General features: G+C 39.1%; 1 protein-coding gene across 2 annotated transcripts in view; it reads left to right on the top strand.

Annotated features, from left to right (window-relative positions):
- trib2 (tribbles pseudokinase 2) overlaps nt 1-18913 on the top strand; it is a 78751-nt gene extending 59838 nt beyond the window's left edge. The window contains exons 1-3 of one of the 2 annotated variants that reach the window (XM_055185829.2): nt 11642-12796; nt 13618-13910; nt 16952-18913. In XM_055185829.2, coding sequence (XP_055041804.2) covers nt 12527-12796; nt 13618-13910; nt 16952-17426 — 1038 coding nt within the window. In that variant the 5' untranslated portion in view covers nt 11642-12526 and the 3' untranslated portion in view covers nt 17427-18913. Of the gene's footprint in view, nt 1-11641; nt 12797-13617; nt 13911-16951 lie in introns of those variants that run through there. The other variant, XM_055185830.2, reaches the window with a different exon arrangement.
- Nucleotides 18914-19951: the final 1038 nt, after the last annotated feature.

Below are 19951 nucleotides of genomic sequence, written 5' to 3'. Positions count from 1 at the left end.
ATACCAGAAAAAAAGTTCAAAGGTGCCGACTTGGCGTTTCAGAGCAGTGATTGTCTCCCATTTTAATGCAAAATCTTATCTTGGCTTAATCAACCGTTTCTAAGCACTAAAAGTCTTTCCCCGTTACAGGTATTCTGTAATCTTTCCATCCAACAAATTGGTCTCATTGAAAGATAAAACCAGAGGTTTTGAAAGTAAGGTATCACACCGTTCCTACAGTACAGTGATCTGACCTACAGGTCTGTTGTAATTGATTCTCAAGGTTTTTTAATACTGGTTTAGTTGTGATCACTTTGTAGATGATTTCATGTACATGTATCACTGTTGACTTGGCTTATTAATAAATGCCCGAGGCTGTGTGTAGCTACGTTTAAAGCAGCTTGTTTTCATATGCATTTCTTTAAGGCATGAAAATTGCAGCTAGTTACACTGGAGACATGCTCGTCTAATCATAATTACGCTAACATTACTGTAATTCAGCTTCTACAGTTGTTAACTGTCAGGACCTCGCACCACAGGCCTGTTTTGATTGTACTCTCATACTCTTGGGCTGGCTGGATGAATAAAACGTCTGATATTAATGTTGGCTGCGACCGCACGGACGCTATCAGAAATGTGAAAATATCCCGTTGTCTCATTCTGGAGCGTTTGGTGATGGCGGTTAAGTGCAAAGTTTGGCAATGTCTCAATATATCAGGACTGATGCACTGGTGAGCTCATCAGTACTTAGTTGCCATAGCAAAAGAAGTTTAATGGTTTTATTTTTGTAAGAGTTTTACATTAACTGTTACTAGTACTTTCTGTGTCTCGATTGTTTCTTCTAGACAGAAATGGAGTGAGATAAACATCTCACTTGTGTCTAGAGAAAAGGTAAGAAACATGATAATGCTTAATAAACAATCTTCTTTGTTGTACTTCCTATTGAAACAGAAAACTGTATGAATGCATGAATAGATTTGTTGCTGAACCATAATAGAGGAAATAAAACTAAATTGTGGTACATCTGTGATATTTGTGGGTTACTTTGAACCTACAACCTTGAGATCAATATCAAAGAGTGAACAGATTAAACGGTACATCTGCCACCTGCATTGGCTCAGTAAATGCCACAGCTGCCAGACATCAGATTTAGCCAGATGTTTGTTTGTATGTGTTTTTCCATGCCATCCGTCTGGCATATCGAAACGGTCACAGCTCAATTGATTCACACGCAGGATGCCACAGTTTCACTTGGCTTCATGAAGTGAATTTATGCATTTGGCGGACGCTTTTATCCAAAGCGACTTGCGGTGCATTCAATCATCAATATGTGTTTTTTTCATCAGTATGTGCGTTCCTTGGGAACCTTTTTGTCGAGCTACAGGAACACTTTTACACTGCATGCTCACACTTGCAGGCGTTACATTATAGAAAGGTGCTTTGGATAAAAGCGCAAATGTAAATGTTGGAACAAAAACTAAACACTTTTTAGCAAATTACGATTACATTTAATTCAGGAATAACCAACATGCAAATAATATTAATCCTGTTTACCCTCTTAAAGGGCACATATTACAATCATTTTTACAAAAAGTAATTTAAGTCTTGGGGTGACTAGAATGTGTCTGTAAAGTTTCAGCCCAAAATACCCCACAGAACATTTGTTATAGCATGTCCAAAATTAGGGATGCCGCGATACCACTTTTTCCATCCGATTCCGATACCAGAATTCTGAGTATCGATCGATACATGCCGATCCGATGCTACTGCAGTATATTTTTCTTGAACAATTTAAAATTGCACGCGTACACACACACACACACACACACACACAAAGTAAAATGTGTATTTTGCTTTCTGCTACATCTAGAATAATTTTAGATTGTACAAAACAATCATTTAAAATGACTCAAGTACTGTTAGTACGATATCCGATCCAACCAAAAAGCCCGGATCGGCCCGATACCGTTCCAGAATATCGGATTGGTGCATCCCTATCCAAAATGTCCATATTTGGATGGGAGCAAAAAGCGCTGCAAATGAGCTACAGCTCCTCACTCCTTTACTGACAGACAAAGGGCACTTTCGGTTGCAAAATAGATCTGATTCCTGTGAATACAGAATGAGATAATAGTACTTTTAGCCACATTAGTGTTACAACGTGCTAACAAACACATTTAGAAAAGCTTTTGAGTAAAATTAACCAGTCAGTGGTCATGGGCGGGGCTTTATCAGTGTGATGTCACACTAACAAGAGAATCAAACCAGCATGTCTAATGAGATTGCTTTTGATTTTAATGAGAGAGGGATTTTTTTTATTGTAGGGTTGTCAACACACATTTATGTCCAAACACCTTGTAAAAGTGAATTTGTCATAATATGTGCCTGTTAAGACACATTCCTCATACTGTTTTGCACAACCCAGTCTCACGAAATTATGTTCCTATAATCACGTAATTTTTTGAATTTCCGTAATTTTTCGTATTACGTATCCCTTCGGTTTAGGGTTACATTTACATAAAATCACATCCTTACCCAAACCCAACTCTAATCCTAATGCCAGGCGACAATTGTTTAAAAATCAGAAAATATAAAACAATAAATCAGAAAAAATAGTATAACCAATACTTGAAGTGACATCTTAATGCAGACACCATTCTAACCCTAATCGGAAGCGACAATGGTTTAACTCTTTCCCCGCCAGCGTTTTTAAAAAAAGTTGCGAGCCAGCGCCAGCATTCTTCATGATTTTCACAAAAGTTTAATGCCTTCCAGAAAATGTTATTCTTTAAATATATAAACAAACAATATATCAAATGAAAGAACAGACCCTCTGCTTTTAAACAAAAAAAAAAATTCATCATACCCTCATTAGTTCTCTTTTTATCTAGTTTCTTCAAAAACACCTAATTTTGAGCAAAAAGCTGAGATAATTCTATTTTTGTGAAGGTTTTTTGATAGAGATCAGATGCAGATTGATCTTTAAAACATACATCGAGTTCTTTCTCTTTTACGTGAGGCGCTACTTCCGGGTTGCGGATACCTGGTGGATAATAGCGGCGGTATTGCGAGTTATCTTGTCAATGGCGGCAAATAGTTAAAAAAAAAGGAAAAAGCAGTTGAATAACCAATACGTGACAATGACACATAAACAGAAATTCGTGATACTGTCTACAAATTTGTGACAGTATCACGAAAAAGAATACAAAAATTATGTGACATAATATCGTGAGACTGGGTAGGTTTTGCAATGATCCATGTGCACATTTTTGTATTCCAATTTCCAAATCAAACATTCCTCTTTGCAATCTTTCATCAGAATGTAATACATTGTTAGGCCTCTGTAGCGGTTTATGTCATCTAGGGTAGGGTGAAAATGTTTAATGTTGGTAATGAAAATTCAATATAATTGTTGACTTCAAAATTCCTCCTAAGCTCAAGAGTGATGGTGGATGGAGTGATGGATGCAGGCCAGCCATCTTTCTCCTGTATTTTTATCAGTTGCATGTTTATTTCATGTGTAATCTCTAAACAGACAAGTTTAGATGGTTCTCATGAGGACAGAAGCTTGTTGCCATAGCATCTGTGTAAGCAGTCGCTAAAACCCCTTGCAAAGTGCTTTGAATTAACCGCATCAGTAAACATTTGGAGCTTCATCTTTTTATGCAATGAAATGCGTGAGTAATGTGTACAGGGTATCAGACACCTTTGCCCTTTTTCTCTTTATCCTTTCGAGTTTGAAGCTTCTACCTCCCGGACATGTTCTGGATCTTCAGAGATCACAGACAAAGAGTCCAGCCTCCCTGCTTGCTTTCTTGCCTGTGCTTTCCCTTTCAATGAGATTTCTACATAATATATTACAGCTCTCTTCCTGTCATTTATTTATATTCCTTTCTGCACACATTTTCACTCTTTAGGGATTTCAAACAGCCACAGAATGGCCATGTGTCATTTTCTGCATTCATTCATTAATAAGCATATTCATAATTAAATATGACAAATGTATTTTGGCTGTGCCGTTGATCCCTTCTGCTGCCTGAAGCTCTGAGCTCTTTAATATTTTTGTTTATTTGACTTTTTTGTATCGCATTTCATCCTGCGTGTCTACAATCTGAGTCACTCTGACAAATTCGAGCAAACATGTTTTTTTCCCTGGCATTCAGATTTCTGTCTGCAATTTAAGGAGCCAACGGGTTCAAGTTTGAAAATTTCCCCTGGAACGGCAAGGCCAAAGGTTTGGGCCGAAGTTATCCAACCGTGATGTTTGATATAGAGTTTCTTCAAGTTGCAGTAAAACCTTTTAGAAAGCTTTCTGCAGAAAACTTTGTAACCTCAAGGGCCCTTTGCAAAGATGGAGAGCTGAACTTTTAATAAGAGTTGGTGTTGATCACATGACGAATAGAGCCACAGACAACCAATGGGAGCACTGAAAGGGAGTTTAAGAAAATTCCCACATTCACATTTAATCTAAAGTTTAATAATTTCAGTTCTGGTTTGATGTAAAAAATATTACATACATATTAATATTATAATTTCACAACAAAATTGTGATTAGTTCTTATGTTAGGGCCAGAATACATCCACATCTTTCTACAAATTGTGACCCTGTCTGTAAAAACTCAGCTAAAGTATTTGTTTCTGGTTTACTGTTTTCAAAATAAAATCATTATACATAATGTAAATGACATCCTGTGAAAATATAGCCTATTAATCTTTAATATTGACTGAGTTAGATCATGTCAAAGATTGAGGATTGAAATCAAGCTTTGATGCTCCTAAACTTTTGAGACTTTAGCCTGGACTTCACATACAGGGTCACAATTTCTCTCACGGAGGAATGCAGCTATGCTCACTTACAAAATGAAACATGTGATATTGATCTAAGCAAAGAGTAATTTTACAAGAATCAATTGTTTGGTATTCAGAACATGGAACTATTAACACAAATGGTACTTTGCACATTTGCAATTGTGGACTATTGGAGCTCCTGCCCCTTTTGTCTCAAAATGTAATGTGCCTCTCTCCAGTAATAGTAAAAATAATGATTATTATTATAAATATTATAATCGATAACAATACATGTATATACATCTGGCACTGACAATAATATTTTAGGCAGAAGCATTTGCCCGAGGTGGAGCAGTAGGTAGAGGTGGAGCAGTAGGCGAAGGTTGAGCAGTAGGTGGAGCAGTGGGCGGAGGTTGAGCAGTAGCAAAAGGTGGAGCAGTAGGCAGAGGTTGAGTGGTAGGCGGAGATGGAGCAGTAGGCGGAGGTGGAGCAGTAGGCTGGGTGGAGCGGTAAGCGGAGGTGGAGCGGTAGGCGGAGGGGTAGCCGGAGGTGGAGTGGTAGGCGGAGGTGGAGCGGTAGCCAGAGTTGGAGCGGTAGGCGGAGGTGGAGCAGTAGGCAGATGTTGAGTGTTAGGCAGAGGTGGAGCAGTAGGCGGAGGTGGAGCAGTAGCCGGAGTTGGAGCAGTAGCCGGAGGTGGAGCAGTAGGCAGAGGTGGAGCAGTAGGCAGATGTTGAGCGTTAGGCAGAGGTGGAGCAGTAGGCGGAGGTTGAGCAGTAGGCGGAGGTTGAGCGGTAGGTCGAGTTTCCTTTGCAGGAAAAGGAATGGTGCAGTTATCCGCAGCAGTTATCCGCGAGGCTTCAAAATAGCTACATGAGCGTCACAAGCAGCAGGTAAGCTAATATTTAAATGTATCCTACATGCTGCTAGTGAAGAGGTTGCGGCACCATGCAAGTTGTATTTAACTAATTATTAAAACTCGATTTCAGACGCATTCTGAAAATGCTGTTCAATTTGTTTTTATCCAAGGCCATTGTACATCCTCGTGTTATTAGTTTGGAGAAATTCATTTAGTGAAATAAAATCTAAGAGTATGTCCAACTCTAAAGGAATTTATATCCTTGGAAATATTTTGATAGATTTTATGTTTACTTTAAATTTCTAAAGAGAGGAGAAATATTTATTAAATTTTTATTCCAAACGCGCCGATATGAGGCACTGATGTTACAAAACTGACATTTACACTAGTCTGTTTATTTATACGTGGCGCCCTGTGCACCCTCAAGACAGTCCAAAATTGACACACGAAGAAAAGCTTGAATCCCATGTACACCCTTATAAGGGCATATAGCAACCCTGCTGCTAAAAACATGCATATGAAGATGTTTTGACGGATAAAAGAAGACAATAAATACGAGTGATATTATATATGGTGTATCTGTGTTCTTACAGTCATGTTGGTATTTTCATAACAATACTGTGTATATTTATATCTTTTGGATGTTAAAGCATGTCTCTGAATTTTTTAAGTTTGAATGAGAGTATAACTGAGGTTATAGTGTTTACCCCCTATGTACATGGTAAAACACAGATCAATGAGTTTTGTACATGTAACCGTACATTTCAGGAAGAGAGTGAAATCTGGAGCTACAAAAATGTACGGTATGTGGAGAATAATGTGTTTTTTAACCATAAACCACACGAACACATTATATCATACCAAATACACAAAATAACGTTGTGCAATGAAATAAGTGCTCTTTTATCTACATCGATGTGTCATATTTTCTAAAATAAAATAAATGTTTGTGTGCGTGTACAGCATGTGATGAAACTTATGTATCCTCCGAAGGCTAGACCGTCTCATTTCAGTTCTCTTTGCGGACTTCGGAGGCTGCGACCTCCAAAGAACAAAGTACTCAGTTTTGAGTTGAAGAACCCAGCCTTCGAATTGGGACACAGCTATTGTTCTTCACGACATTAAACTGGGTGCAGTGACGAGACTTGCTAAAAAAGACTTTGGGGGAATGTTTGTTCCTGCACTTCACCTAGTTTAAAGGTTTAAAAGTATATGCTGCTTCCAAAATTGCCTACTTGGACAGTACGGACTGAATTAAATGAAGTACCTACTGGTAAATAAGAGCCATGGTTCATAGATTTACGGGATAGTAAAGTGTCCATCGAATGCACACTTAAAACTTTAGCGGGAAGTTATTTCGAATACTATGAATTCGGACATACTTCTCACCTTGCATACTGATTTTCGCTTGCTATAAAGTATGGAGGTAGGCGATTTCGGATGTGGCGTCAGACAGAAATATTTCTCGACAGCAAATTATTGAATTTACTCGTGGCTGATAAGTTGCTGTAGGGGGTTAATTAGGATTTTTGCCCTCTATTCTAACCTTTGAAAACTTTCAGGAAAGATTTTCTTTCTGTAGATATCCTCTGAACTTTTCCTAGTTTAGCACAGTTTAGGGGATCAACTCAGAAGTGAGTAACAAAAAAGTGCCTATAGTGGCACTTTAGTGAAAATAATCCAATTTTGACTTACACCATTCAATGTTGCGCTGAGCATTGTGTTTGCTTTTCCCCTTTGTGACACGCAGAATGATTTGACCCAAATATGAGAGTTTATCTCCGCAGCCTCTCAAATTATATTTGAGTCTGACAGAGAGGATGGATTGGAGTCAATTTTCGAGCCCAATCTTCAGAAAGTAGTTGAACGCAGCCCGGGAAATCCTGACCCAGTTTAGGAGCAAGGCGAGGTAATTTTTCGGCCTCGGCAGCAGCTCCAGTCGTAGATTTGGGATGAAAGGGGTTGTTTATGTGACAAATACAATCTCACGCAGCGTGGGCACACGGAGGCCATGAACCGCTGGAGAAAAGCTATCAGCTTCACAGCGTTATGTCAGGGGGTGGAAGCAGTTTATAACGAACAGTTCTGTCTGTGTCCCAGCTGTGTGCATTCCATTTGTGACGCCCTGCATTCCTGAATGAGGAATTGCTCAATCCTGTATTCACTCACCTTCCATCCCCCTGCCCCGCTGGAACGGCTTCGGGAAAGCAGTTCATGAAATCAGGAATGCAAGTGGGAAGTAACTCTCTCAGACTGGAGAAACAGAAGAATCGTGACCAACGCTCATGGTGCAAAAAAAAAAATTCCATAAAAGGATTTTGATGTCAATCAAAATGTTTCTTTTTGTAAACTCATTTTGCATGGAATGTTAATGATTTGGTCTATCTTCTCTATCTGTCTGTCTGTAAAATAAAATAAAAACATTTGCTTTTAGGGATAGTTTACCCAAAAAATGTAACTTTATTATTATTTAATCACCCTCATGTCATTTATAGCCCTATTGTCTTTCGTTGTTTGTCAGAACCCAAACATTGTTTTTTGGGGTTTATTGGTTATTATGGAAGTATAGTATCAAGAAAACCCTTCAAGCTTCAAAATGATCCAAAAGTGTTAAACAACTCAACTTGTTTTATGTATTTAAATGTCCTGAAGACATTTACTATTTTAGTTTTTACGCATTATTTAATATTTAACTGCCTAAACAACAGTTCAGACACAGAGGATCTGGCAACATTTTTAAAAAAATCTAAAATAACATAGAAAGACATTAAGGGTCCAAACAATACACTGAAACAAATATTTTCAAGAAAAAAAATCTTAGTATTTTTGTCTTGTTTTCAGTGAAAATATCTAAAAATTCTTAAATTACGATGCTTTTTCTTAATGAGCAAAACACCCCAATAAAATAAGTCTAGTTTTTAGACCAAAAATATAAAATTTAAGTGATTTTGTGCACAAAACAAGCCAAAAAATCTGCCAATGGGGTAAGCAAAAAATCTTGAACATTTTTCTTAAACACTAAATCCAAGAAAAAATCTAGAAAAAATTGCTTGCCCCATTGGCAGATTTTTTTTTGCTTGTTTTATGCAAAAAATCACTTAAATTTGATGTTTTTGGTCTAAAAACTTGACTGATTTTCTTGGGTCATTTTGCGCATCAAGAAAAAGCATCTTAGTTTAAGAATTTTTTGATATTTTTACTGAAAACAAGACAAAAATACTAAGAATTTTTTTATAATTTTTTTGCAGTGTAATAGGGTAAGTAAATTATGATATTGTTTTTATTTTTGTATAAACTATCTCTTTAACTTTTAAACAGTGTGATGCTATAAAATTTCGGAACATACTTTCATCTCTTTCGTTTTTTTTTTGTCCTGTGGGTTATGAATATGTTTGTCGCCCACTATTCACTTTTACACACAATCGACATTTGTGAATGTACTTGGGGCTGGCATGACAAGAGATTCATCCAAAACACACAGATTCAAAAATCCCTTTGATTCATCTTCTCCACTTATAGTCGTGCATATTGCGCAACAAAAACAACAAGCGCTGGAACAAATTATACACAGACATAACAGACGACAGAACAGACTGTTGCTGTACAACCTACAACGCTTCAACAATGTGTCACATCAAGTGAACTAGTGCATGATAGATCTGCTCTTGTGAAATATTGTGGTGAATACAAGAAGACTTCGATCCAAATATGACTCTGTGTTTCCAGAATTGCTGGTACTAAATCATACTACTAAATACATAGAGACAAGATCAGTTGTTTTGGAAATAATGTATTTGATTGTGAATGTTTGAGTCATATTTCATAATATAATGGATGAAAAGATTAAAAAGATTATAAAAACAGACATACTATAATACTGTGATTTATTTTATTTATTTTTTCATAAAAAACAAGAAACCAGTACAAATTCAATCAAGATTACAATGGAAATTATATATTTGTATATTAATATTGAGTTGGGATGTAAAACTGTTATGACAATAAAAAGATTCACAATGCAACGTTGGCATATAAAGCAAAATATATGTTTTTTTTAGTAGGCTTGGTAAAATGTATTAATCCATCCCATACAAATTGTTGTGGTCTGATTGCTGCATGGCAGTTCATACAAAACTGTTTAACATCCTGCCTTTATGAACCAGAAAACAGACCAGTGATTAACATCTGCATAAGAGAGACAAAAGCGTCTGCTAAATGACTAAATGTAAATACCACAGTTACCAGCTGGAATTATGGACACAATATCATCTCATTCTTTAAAGGATTAGTCCATTTTCCTTAAAAAAAATCCAGATAATTCACTCACCACCATGTCATCCAGAATGTTGATGTCTTTCTTTGTTCAGTCGAGAAGAAATTATGTTTTTTGAGGAAAACATTCCAGGATTACTCTCACTTTAATAGACTTCAACGGACCCCAACACCCAACAGTTTCAATGCAGTTCAAAATTGCAGCTTCAAAGGACTCCAAACAATCCCAAACGAGGCACAAGGGTCTTGTATAGCGAAACGATTGTCGTATTTGGCGAGAAAAATAAAGAATATGCACTTTTGGACCGCAGCTTCTTGTCTTTCTCCCTGTGACGCACCAGCGCGAACTCGTAATATGTCATCATGTCAAGCGGTCAGATGACGTATGCAAAACTACGCCCCAGTGTTTACAAGTGTGGAGAAAGAGGACCGTTCCGACATTGTTGTATGTCGAATGATACTAATTAATGTCTTTGTGTCCGTTTATTGTTTAAAATGTTCAGCAAATGTGCGTTTCATAAATGTAACACGTGACCTTTCCACGTCATTACGCAATTACGTGAGGTCGCACTGGCGCATCACACAGCCGGAGGAAGACGAGACGTTGTAGTTTAAAAATTGATATTTTTTAGTTTTCTTGTCAAAAATGACAATCGTTTCGCTAGATAAGACCCTTATGCCTCGTTTGGGATCATTTAGAGTCCTTTGAAACTGCAATATTAAACTGCATTAAAACTGTTAAGTGTTGGTGTCCATTAAAGTCCATTAAAATAAGAAAAATACTGGAATGTTTTCTTCAAAAAACATAATTTCTTCTTGACTGAACCATGGATGACATGGTTTAAATTGACTAATCCTTTAATATTACTATTTTTAGCATTTTAGAATAATTATGAGGTCAGCAAAAACTATTAAATAACACAACAATGCAGTGCAGTGAGCAACATGTTAAACAAATCATGTCATGTACGTCATGCCACACTTTGACTATAAGGGAGTTCTCGTGTACAGTATAGGCCTAGCTGTTTGCACTTATAGCTACATTTTACTTAAGCACTTTGAATTACCTTTGCATATGAAATGTGCAATATAAATAAACTTGCATTGCCTAGATGCTAACTGCATTTTATTGTCCCTTTACTTGTACTCTGCACAATGATGATAACATGTCTAGAGAGTATACACTATATATTGTATATACGTATGTCAAGACCATTAGTGTGAATTCTAACTTAAGATAAATATTTTATTTATCTATATTTGTTGGTCACACAACAATGGTTAGATTTTTTTGATTTTTTAGGTTTTGTTTTGACAATTTACTCAATACACAGTTATAAGGTAGCCAGGTGTGTGCCTGTACAAACTGACTTCTTTAATCTCTTACAAAAAATAACCATGCATGGTTTTATTACAGTTAAAAAAATACATGGTTACTAAAAAAATAAACAATTCGCAAAAAACATGGTTATATTTCAATGAAGTACAAAGTTTATATACATACACGTATCTAGGATTAATCATAGCAATGCAGTTCATCAAAACCTCGAGTCATTTTTGTCTCAGCCTCCAGAAACCAAGTGACATTTAATCAATTCACCCTATAGACTGATAATATATGGCGCTTCAATTAAATCCCAAGGACAACAATTATCTCACATGACCGCATAGACGGATGACAAGACCGTGGGTGTGTCAGCGTCAAGGGAGCGACCAATGAGAGAGCGTTTCGGTCGTGACGCCGGGAGGCGGGTCCGGTCCTGCGCGTGGAGCGCTCCAGTCAGTCCCGCGAGCGCAGTCACTCAGCTCGGCGCGTGTGTGTGTGCGAGAGTGTGCAGCTGACCCCGCGCGCTCAATGGACTAGATTCCCAGCCACGTATGATGATGATAATGGTGTCTTCTTGCTGAAACGTGGGACAGGCCCGCGGGAACATCGGCCGTCCCATTCCCCCTTTGTGCAAATCCAACGTTGGACAAATTGGGAAGAAAGAAGGAAGCAAGCAGGACTGCCCGCGAGGATATCTCATTCCCAGGCGTAACAAAGAGGGGCTCGCGAAACGGATGAAACATTTTCCTTGCCATATTTGGTACGTGCGTGGAAATGATTTGGCGTGCAGGGGCGCTTGAATTAAACCCGAGCGCGTACTCTCTGGATTTCGGATCTTACCGGCATTTGTCCGCCAGCTGCCACTTTTTGGCGTTTCATTGAATGCAGTTCAGCGCAAAATCCGATCTTTTGCCTGCTGCACGGCGAGCTGTGACGTCACAACCAAAGTCGTTACATTGTATCGCGCTTTGCAACGCGGGCCTTGTAACATTGTTGCAGATCGTGAGAAACATGTTTCTTTTGATCTAATAACAAGCACGCGCTATTTGTTGAGAGACGATAGAGGTCAAATTCGTGCGTTGCATGTGTACGCAAACCCCCAATAACGCCACATTGACGTTGCAGTTAATGCACATGCAGAATTATTAGATCATCGGTAAGAGCTTAGGGGAATCCATGTCTTTTGTCGTGTAGTGCACACCGGACAGTGTTAAATAAAGGGCATCTGTCATTCATTTGAAACGCAACGCCGTCCGTCAGACCGTCGACCCCCTTCTGATCCGGACGACCCTCACCTTATACTCATGAACATACAGAGATCCAGTCCCATTAACATTTCGCGTTATGGGAGATCGAGGCACAAAGCGCACGACTTCGAAGAGCTGTCTTGCCTAAGGACTACAGAACCGAGCCAAAGTTTCAGTCCCAATTTAGGATCTCCCAGCCCCCCGGAGACCCCCGACTCCTCTCACTGCATTTCTTGCATTGGAAATTACCTTTTGTTGGAGCCCATTGAGGGAGACCACGTTTTCAGAGCCACCCACCTGCACAGCGGGGAAGAGCTCGTGTGCAAGGTAAGATTTTGGAAATGTTTTTTATGAGCGTTGCAAGGTCAACGAGTTGAATAAACTCTCATTTTACGCGTGATTCATCACTCAGGTATTTTATGATGCATGCCCTGCAGCTGTTAACATGACTCTTTTGCTGTGAAATATTGGACCGTGAACTAAAAAAGGCTTTATTCTGAGTCAGGACATTGGCGTGACCTCAAACCAGAAGACCTTCATTTGAATTAACATTTGATAGTGTGCCATTTTGCACCGCGTATCGAGTTTCAACAATTATATGATGCGATCGGTTCTCGTGACAGGCACGTGGAAAAACGGCATCAGGCAGGGAATACCTTTCAATTGTGCGTGCGTGCGCGCGCGCGCATGCATGAATGCTCTGCTGTAGTCCTCATGACTTTGAAACATAAGACATGAATGGGTTGACGTGGGCTAAAAGCCATTAGTGCAGCCCTCTTATCTCCAGATGAGAGAATAGCCTTCACTGTCCACTGCTGCTGTGGAGTTATATTTAGCCCGTCTCTGGTTTGTGTCTGTTACCAAGCAACATCAAAATTCAATGTATGTTTTGGGGACCCGGAATTGCAGCAGAGGTCTAATGCTTTTTGACTCCGTGCCGCATGGATTTCCATTCTTTTGTTTCTGGATTATGATTCGTCTCCTCTAACGGAGTTAAAGCCACCGAAAGCCTCTAAGCCGTATTCATAACACCGCTATCAAAGAGTGCTCTTGTCTGATGGGCTAATACCTTTGCTCTCCACCTGAAATGTTGTGAAATCGATCGCTGCATTTAATTAAATCCAACATGTTCCTTCCTGTTTCTCCAGGTTTTTGATATCGGTCGATATCAGGAGTCCTTGGCCGCTTACTTCGTGCTGGGCACCCATGAGAACATTAACCAGATAGTGGAGATTATTCTGGGGGAGACTCGAGCGTACGTGTTCTTCGAGAGGAGCCATGGAGACATGCACTCGTTCGTCCGCACCTGCAAGAAGCTGCGCGAGGACGAGGCCGCCAGACTTTTCCATCAGATAGCATCGGCTGTGGCGCATTGCCACGACAACGGCCTGGTCCTGAGAGACCTCAAGCTTAGGAAGTTTGTCTTTAATAACGAAGAAAGGTAAATGTACATGATATAACAAAATATAAAAATGCACATTTTGTCGTTTTGCACACAGTCAGCAACTTTAAAGCCATTATTTAGCAATTGAATTGGCCTATTGGTGTACTTTGAACAGCATGCACCAGATATATAGTTTCTTTACAGCCCAAAATCAAACGCCCGTCCTTATACTGCATTATATTCTGTTTGTAAAACGGTTTGAGATTGTAGCCTGACCAGATGCTTGGCAGTAAAAATAAGTCGGAAATAATCCCAGCATGCATTAGGAATCTGGGTGGCCTTCCCAGTTAAGCTAAATGACAGTTGCCCCCTCGGCCAGATGAGTCAGCTCAGCTAGATTCCCTCTGGCTCACCCAATGGAAATAGAGAACGCTGCCCGGTTCTTTAAATGTGAGCTCAGTGACCTTACCGTTCCCATGCTCTGCGGTTGGTGCGTCAGCCGTCCACCTTTTAGTGAGTGATTGCATTAGAGAGCAAGCAGACGGCCAAGGGTGGTGAGTGTTACCCCGGCCAGAAATTAAACATAGAGGGTGCACCAAGTTCGGAACCAGACAGTACTGCATTCCTCGGTATAGTGGGTTCCTGACTCGGTTATGTCAGGGTGCCTACGACGTGCCGCTGTCACGTGCTGAAGAATGCAGGGCGTTTGTCTAAAAAAATTTGTTGTGTTTAATGATGCCGGTTTTCCTCTCAAGCTCTTGACTGGTGCAGCTAGCCGGCATAGATGTGACTCACATAATATTTTAAGCGTGTCATTCAGCAGGTCACAGGTTCAGGTCAGACAAGGGGCGGGCTGTTCGTTTAATATAGTTCCTGTTTGATAATTTAGACCGTCCTGGCAGTATGATACCACTTGCAGTGAAAACTAATATGATTTATTTTAAGTTCAGAGTATTGGATGCTTAGGCGAAACTCGGTGGGCGTACAGATTCGTTCTGTTTTATGATTCAGTCGCACAGCAGTTTGCTGATTCTTTGCCATTTAAAAGACATCAAAGTTGTTTTCATTGCATGTGAGTTTTGTCTTTGTAATTATGCATGAATATTATATATTGGATTTTGTTTTATGTTTAAACTTTAGCAAATTTTAAGATTACAGGGAAAACCTAGAAAGATGGAAAAATGTTGTTGGTTTAAGGATTTCCATCTGTAGCGCCACATTATTGCTGCTTTCTGAAGATGAATTACAGATTTCTCTTTGGTTTGTTCGTACACTGACAGGAATGTCTGGAGGCTAACTTCATATTGCTTTTTTATTCATGGGTTTGCTATCCGGTGGATATTTATACTTTGTCGTCAAAAAGTCAAAGTATTTTTAAATATACTGGATGGTAATACATGTTAGAGATTTTAGTAGGAATATTTTTTTATTGACAGGATGATTTCTTGATTGTTTTTGGCCAGTTAGTTTCCAAGTCATTTCATATTGAAGGCCATAAAAGGCTATGGCTTATTTTTGTACAATCTATCTACAGGGCCAACCGCATCTCCATTTCATATGTTTTGTTACTTTAGGTTTTTTTAACCAATTACTTTGTCAGTCATTTCATATTGAAGGTCATAAAGACAGCACGGACCGGTGCCTCCTCTTCCAAGGAGGCCAGAAAACAAAACATGTGTTTGGGGTGATGTGTGTGGCTCGTCATGTCAAAATATGTGTTCGGTGTGCCATGGGAACCTATGTGCATCCCGTGTCATGTAAAAATACATGCCTGCTGCATACGGGTGATTCTCACGAAATCCAGACTTAGAAGGTGTCCACCATCAGAATTTTTAAAAAGCCCTTGAAGCCAATTTTTTTTGCACATATAAGATTAAGGTCTGAAGTTACTAAAACCATTATTTTTAGAGGATTTTTTAGAGTATCATTATCAAAAATTATCATTACCGCAACATGATATTACATTAAATATATGCATTTACAAACTCATGTTTCGGTGATGAGAACTACAGAGTTGTCTAGGTACTATGACAAACAAAATTTCAACTTTTATCTGGAGAGAAAAAATAAAAACTGCTTACCTGGTAGCCATCTTGAGTCACAGTCAATTATATCCCTTCCAACAATTTTTTTTAAAATGTTACTTCCTTGAGGGCTTAAACAATGATTGAAAATTGTTGCGGAGGATGATAAAATTGGTCTTGGACACATTTATATTCCTTATTATTGTCTCTACATTTACCAATGATTACCAAATACCACATGTTTCTTTACTGTAAATGTTTATAGGATAACATGCACCAAAGCTTTTTATTTTTTAGATTTTTTAATTATAAATATTTCCATGTCAAAGAACCCAAATCCAGTCATGGACACGTTGCGGTAATGAAAATTTCCCCCTTAAATGTGGAAGAAAAAACAAAATTGTTTTGTATGATGTCATTTGAAATCATGCGCAAAATAGTACAAGAAGAGTTTGTAACTGTATGCTTCTTATTTTGATAGCATTTACTTTTTCAAAATGTTTCATGACTCCTCATAAGTCCAATTTCGCGAGAATCACCCATACGTGTGACGAGTCTAAAGGTTTCATGATAAAAGAGATGCTCATGCAAGACACTTACTTAAAGGGATGAAAATTCTTTGATAATTTTCTCATCCTCATGTTGTTCTTAACATGTATAAATTTCTTTTTTTTTATGATGAACATAAAATAAGATATTTTGATAAATGGTGGTAAGCACACAGCTGATTATGACCATTGACTTCCATAGTAGGAAAAACAAATACGATGGAATTCAATGGGTACCAGCAACTGTGTGCTTTCCATCGTTTTTCAAAATATTTTCTTCATCATTCATCACAATACTCCCATAATATTTTTTCCTACTATGGAAGCCAATGGTTACGGCAGCTGCGTGCTTAGCATCATTTATCAAACCATTGACTTTCATAGTGTTCCACAATGTTTTGACGAGTTTTGTGCCTCCTCGGAAAAGAAGTCAGGAGCCGCCACTGATAAAACATTGCTGTCCCATCTTCATATCCAACAGCCCAACTTAAGTTTTTTAATCGAGTTTCTCCCTCTATCTTACCAGGAGCCTTATAAAATTGGAAAGTTTGGAGGACACATACCTACTAGAAGGCTGCGATGACTCCCTCTCGGACAAACACGGCTGTCCCGCCTACGTTAGCCCGGAAATCCTCAACGCAAACGGCAGCTATTCGGGTAAGGCGGCGGATGTGTGGAGCTTAGGCGTGATGCTCTACACCATCCTGGTGGGCCGCTATCCTTTTCACGACGTGGAGCCCAGCTCGCTCTTCAGCAAGATCCGCCGCGGCCAGTTTAGCATCCCCGAAACGCTAACGCCCAAGGCGCGATGCCTCATCCGTAGCATCCTGCGACGAGAACCGGGAGAACGCCTCACTTCCCGAGAGATCCTGGACCACCCGTGGTTTTCGGCCTCTGTTGGTATGTCGGTCACCGCGGGCCACGGGAGAGGGGAACGCGAGTTGGACCAAATGGTACCAGAGGCCAACATGGAAGATGAACTAGAACAGTTCTTTAGCTGAGCACAAACTCATCAGACATCATGCCACGTCCTTTTAGATTATACACTCATTACAATGGTGTCTATTGTTATTGTCCATTCCGTGGAGAGACATGGTAGATTCTGGCGCGGGTGGTGCGTAACGCTCCTCGGTTAGGACTTCTGGACAATGCTAAATGCTAATGGCGTCGAGTGATGTATGTAGCAAGACTTACTTAAGTTTTTTTCTTAATGTTTATTTTATGTGGTGCTCATGAGGCGTTCAAGTCACATTAAGCTACAAACTCGTGTTACGGCACAGGAGACCGCAGCCAAGGAACAACGAAAATATCAGGCGGAACTGCTCATCCTGATCCCGATGTTATATTTTCCTCAAATGCAATTTTCTGGCTGATGTGTCTGCACTTCCTCAAGTTCTTTTTTTAATTATGTTAATAGTAAACCTGTTTGCTTTTTGATAACCCTTCAGGTCAAAGATGCTAGCGGAAGAACGAATTAAGCCTCTTATCCCAAACCTTGTTTCTGACTATTTTTTAGGGCTGCATTAAAATATTTTTGTGTTGCATTAACGTATTATTGCTGCTTTTTTCTGCTTTCAACCGTACTGAAAGTTTCTCAGCGAGCCTTCTAAAAAAAAATTAATGAATAAATAAAACGTCAAGCACTTGACTCGCCCAGGCTTTGAGTACGAGCGAATCCACCTCTCTGGACTGATGTCATTTATTTAACTTTAGTTTTTCTTTTGCTGGAGCAAAATTCTTTTTATTTATAATGTAACTACTACTATATTTAAAAAAAGAAAAAGAAATACGTGCAGGGTTTTTTATTTTTACAAATATTATAGGCAATACATTTGACACAGGACAGGCTGGTCTTTTCGATCAAAGCTTGTCCTACGTTAGGAGGTCAATATGGTCTGTCATCAGGGTCAGTAACTGCACACCCCGAAACTCACACTCTTTCTTTTGTTTTTTGCATTCGACTCCATAGATATTAGCCAATGTTACTGCGACTACACTGTCTCCAGTACCTCATGTTAACTCTACTGCCTGCATAGGTCTGTGAAATGATCTTGTTCTGAATGGGTACATGTAGACACGTTTTGTCGTATATCAGTGTTACTTGAAATCGTGATTTATAACTAGTTAACGGCATGTGCCCTTTGAATGCTTTAGCCTGCCTAGCAAGAGGGGAGCTTGTTTTTTTTCCTTAAAGAAGAACATAACGAAGGATTTTTAAATGAGTCCAAATCGTTTCTTTTCCGTGTTTTATTTTTCCTGCGGTCATTGTACTTTTCCCCAGTTTCGTAGAGTAAACGGCATACTTAAGTTGGTGCTGATTAGGTGCTAATGTTGAAGGATTTTTCTTTCTTTTTTTGTTTCTTTCAGTTTAAGGGGAGGGGGGAGTGCATGGTGGGAAATCTGCCTCAGATGCTCTGATTGTAATGTAACAAATTTTGGTGTTTTGTCCAGAATTATTCAGTAAATAAATGGTGAACTGCACACTGAATATTGTATTCATTTTGGTTTTTCTTAAACACGCAATGCTAATATGTGACCACAAAACCAGTCATAAGGGTCAATTTTTTAAATTGAGATTTGTATATCATCTGAAAGTAAATAAGCTTTGATATCGTTTGTTAGGATGGTGCAATATTTGGTCATGATGCAACTATTTAAAAATCAAAATATTAAAGGAATAGTCTACTCATTTTCAATATTAAAATATGTTATTACCTTAACTAAGAATTGTTGATACATCCCTCTATCATCTGTGTGCGTGCACGTAAGCGCTGGAGCGCGCAGCGACACTTCGATAGCATTTAGCTTAGCCCCATTCATTCAATGGTACCATTTAGAGATAAAGTTAGAAGTGACCAAACACATCAACGTTTTTCCTATTTAAGACGAGTAGTTATACGAGCAAGTTTGGTGGTACAAAATAAAACGTAGCGCTTTTCTAAGCGGATTTAAAAGAGGAACTATATTGTATGGCGTAATAGCACTTATTGTGGTACTTCGACTCGGTACACCCTCCCTCTCCCATTAAGGCAGGGGTGGGAACCCTGGTCCTGGAGGGCCACTGTCCTGCAGAGATTACTTCCAACCCTAATTAAACACACCTGAAAAATCTAATTAAAGTCTTCAGGCTTACTTGGAAATGAAATTCAGGTGTGTTTGATTAGGGTTGGAACTAAACACTGCAGGACAGTGGCCCTCCAGGACTCAGGGTTCCCCACTCCTGCATTAAGGGCTGGTTATACTCGCGCTTTGGTCCGCAACGCAAGCCTCCGCGGATCGCACGCGCGTCTCACCAAACGGACGAGGCGTTTATAGTTAACGCGCTCGCCGTTGCACTATTTTTTTAACCACCAGGCGGCGACGCGAGCAATAAAATCAAAAACAAACACAAAGAAGAGGATAGAAGAAGTCGTCCGCTGGAACAACCCTACTGCTTTTAACATTAGAGTTTGATATATATGAATATGAGAACATGAATAAAACAACAATCTTTTAAATATGTCTTTATTAAACATTATCATTTCAT

Source organism: Misgurnus anguillicaudatus, chromosome 18 (assembly GCF_027580225.2).
Source record: "Misgurnus anguillicaudatus chromosome 18, ASM2758022v2, whole genome shotgun sequence".
Classification (NCBI taxonomy): domain Eukaryota; kingdom Metazoa; phylum Chordata; class Actinopteri; order Cypriniformes; family Cobitidae; genus Misgurnus; species Misgurnus anguillicaudatus.
This window is presented reverse-complemented; position numbering and strand designations above follow the sequence as displayed.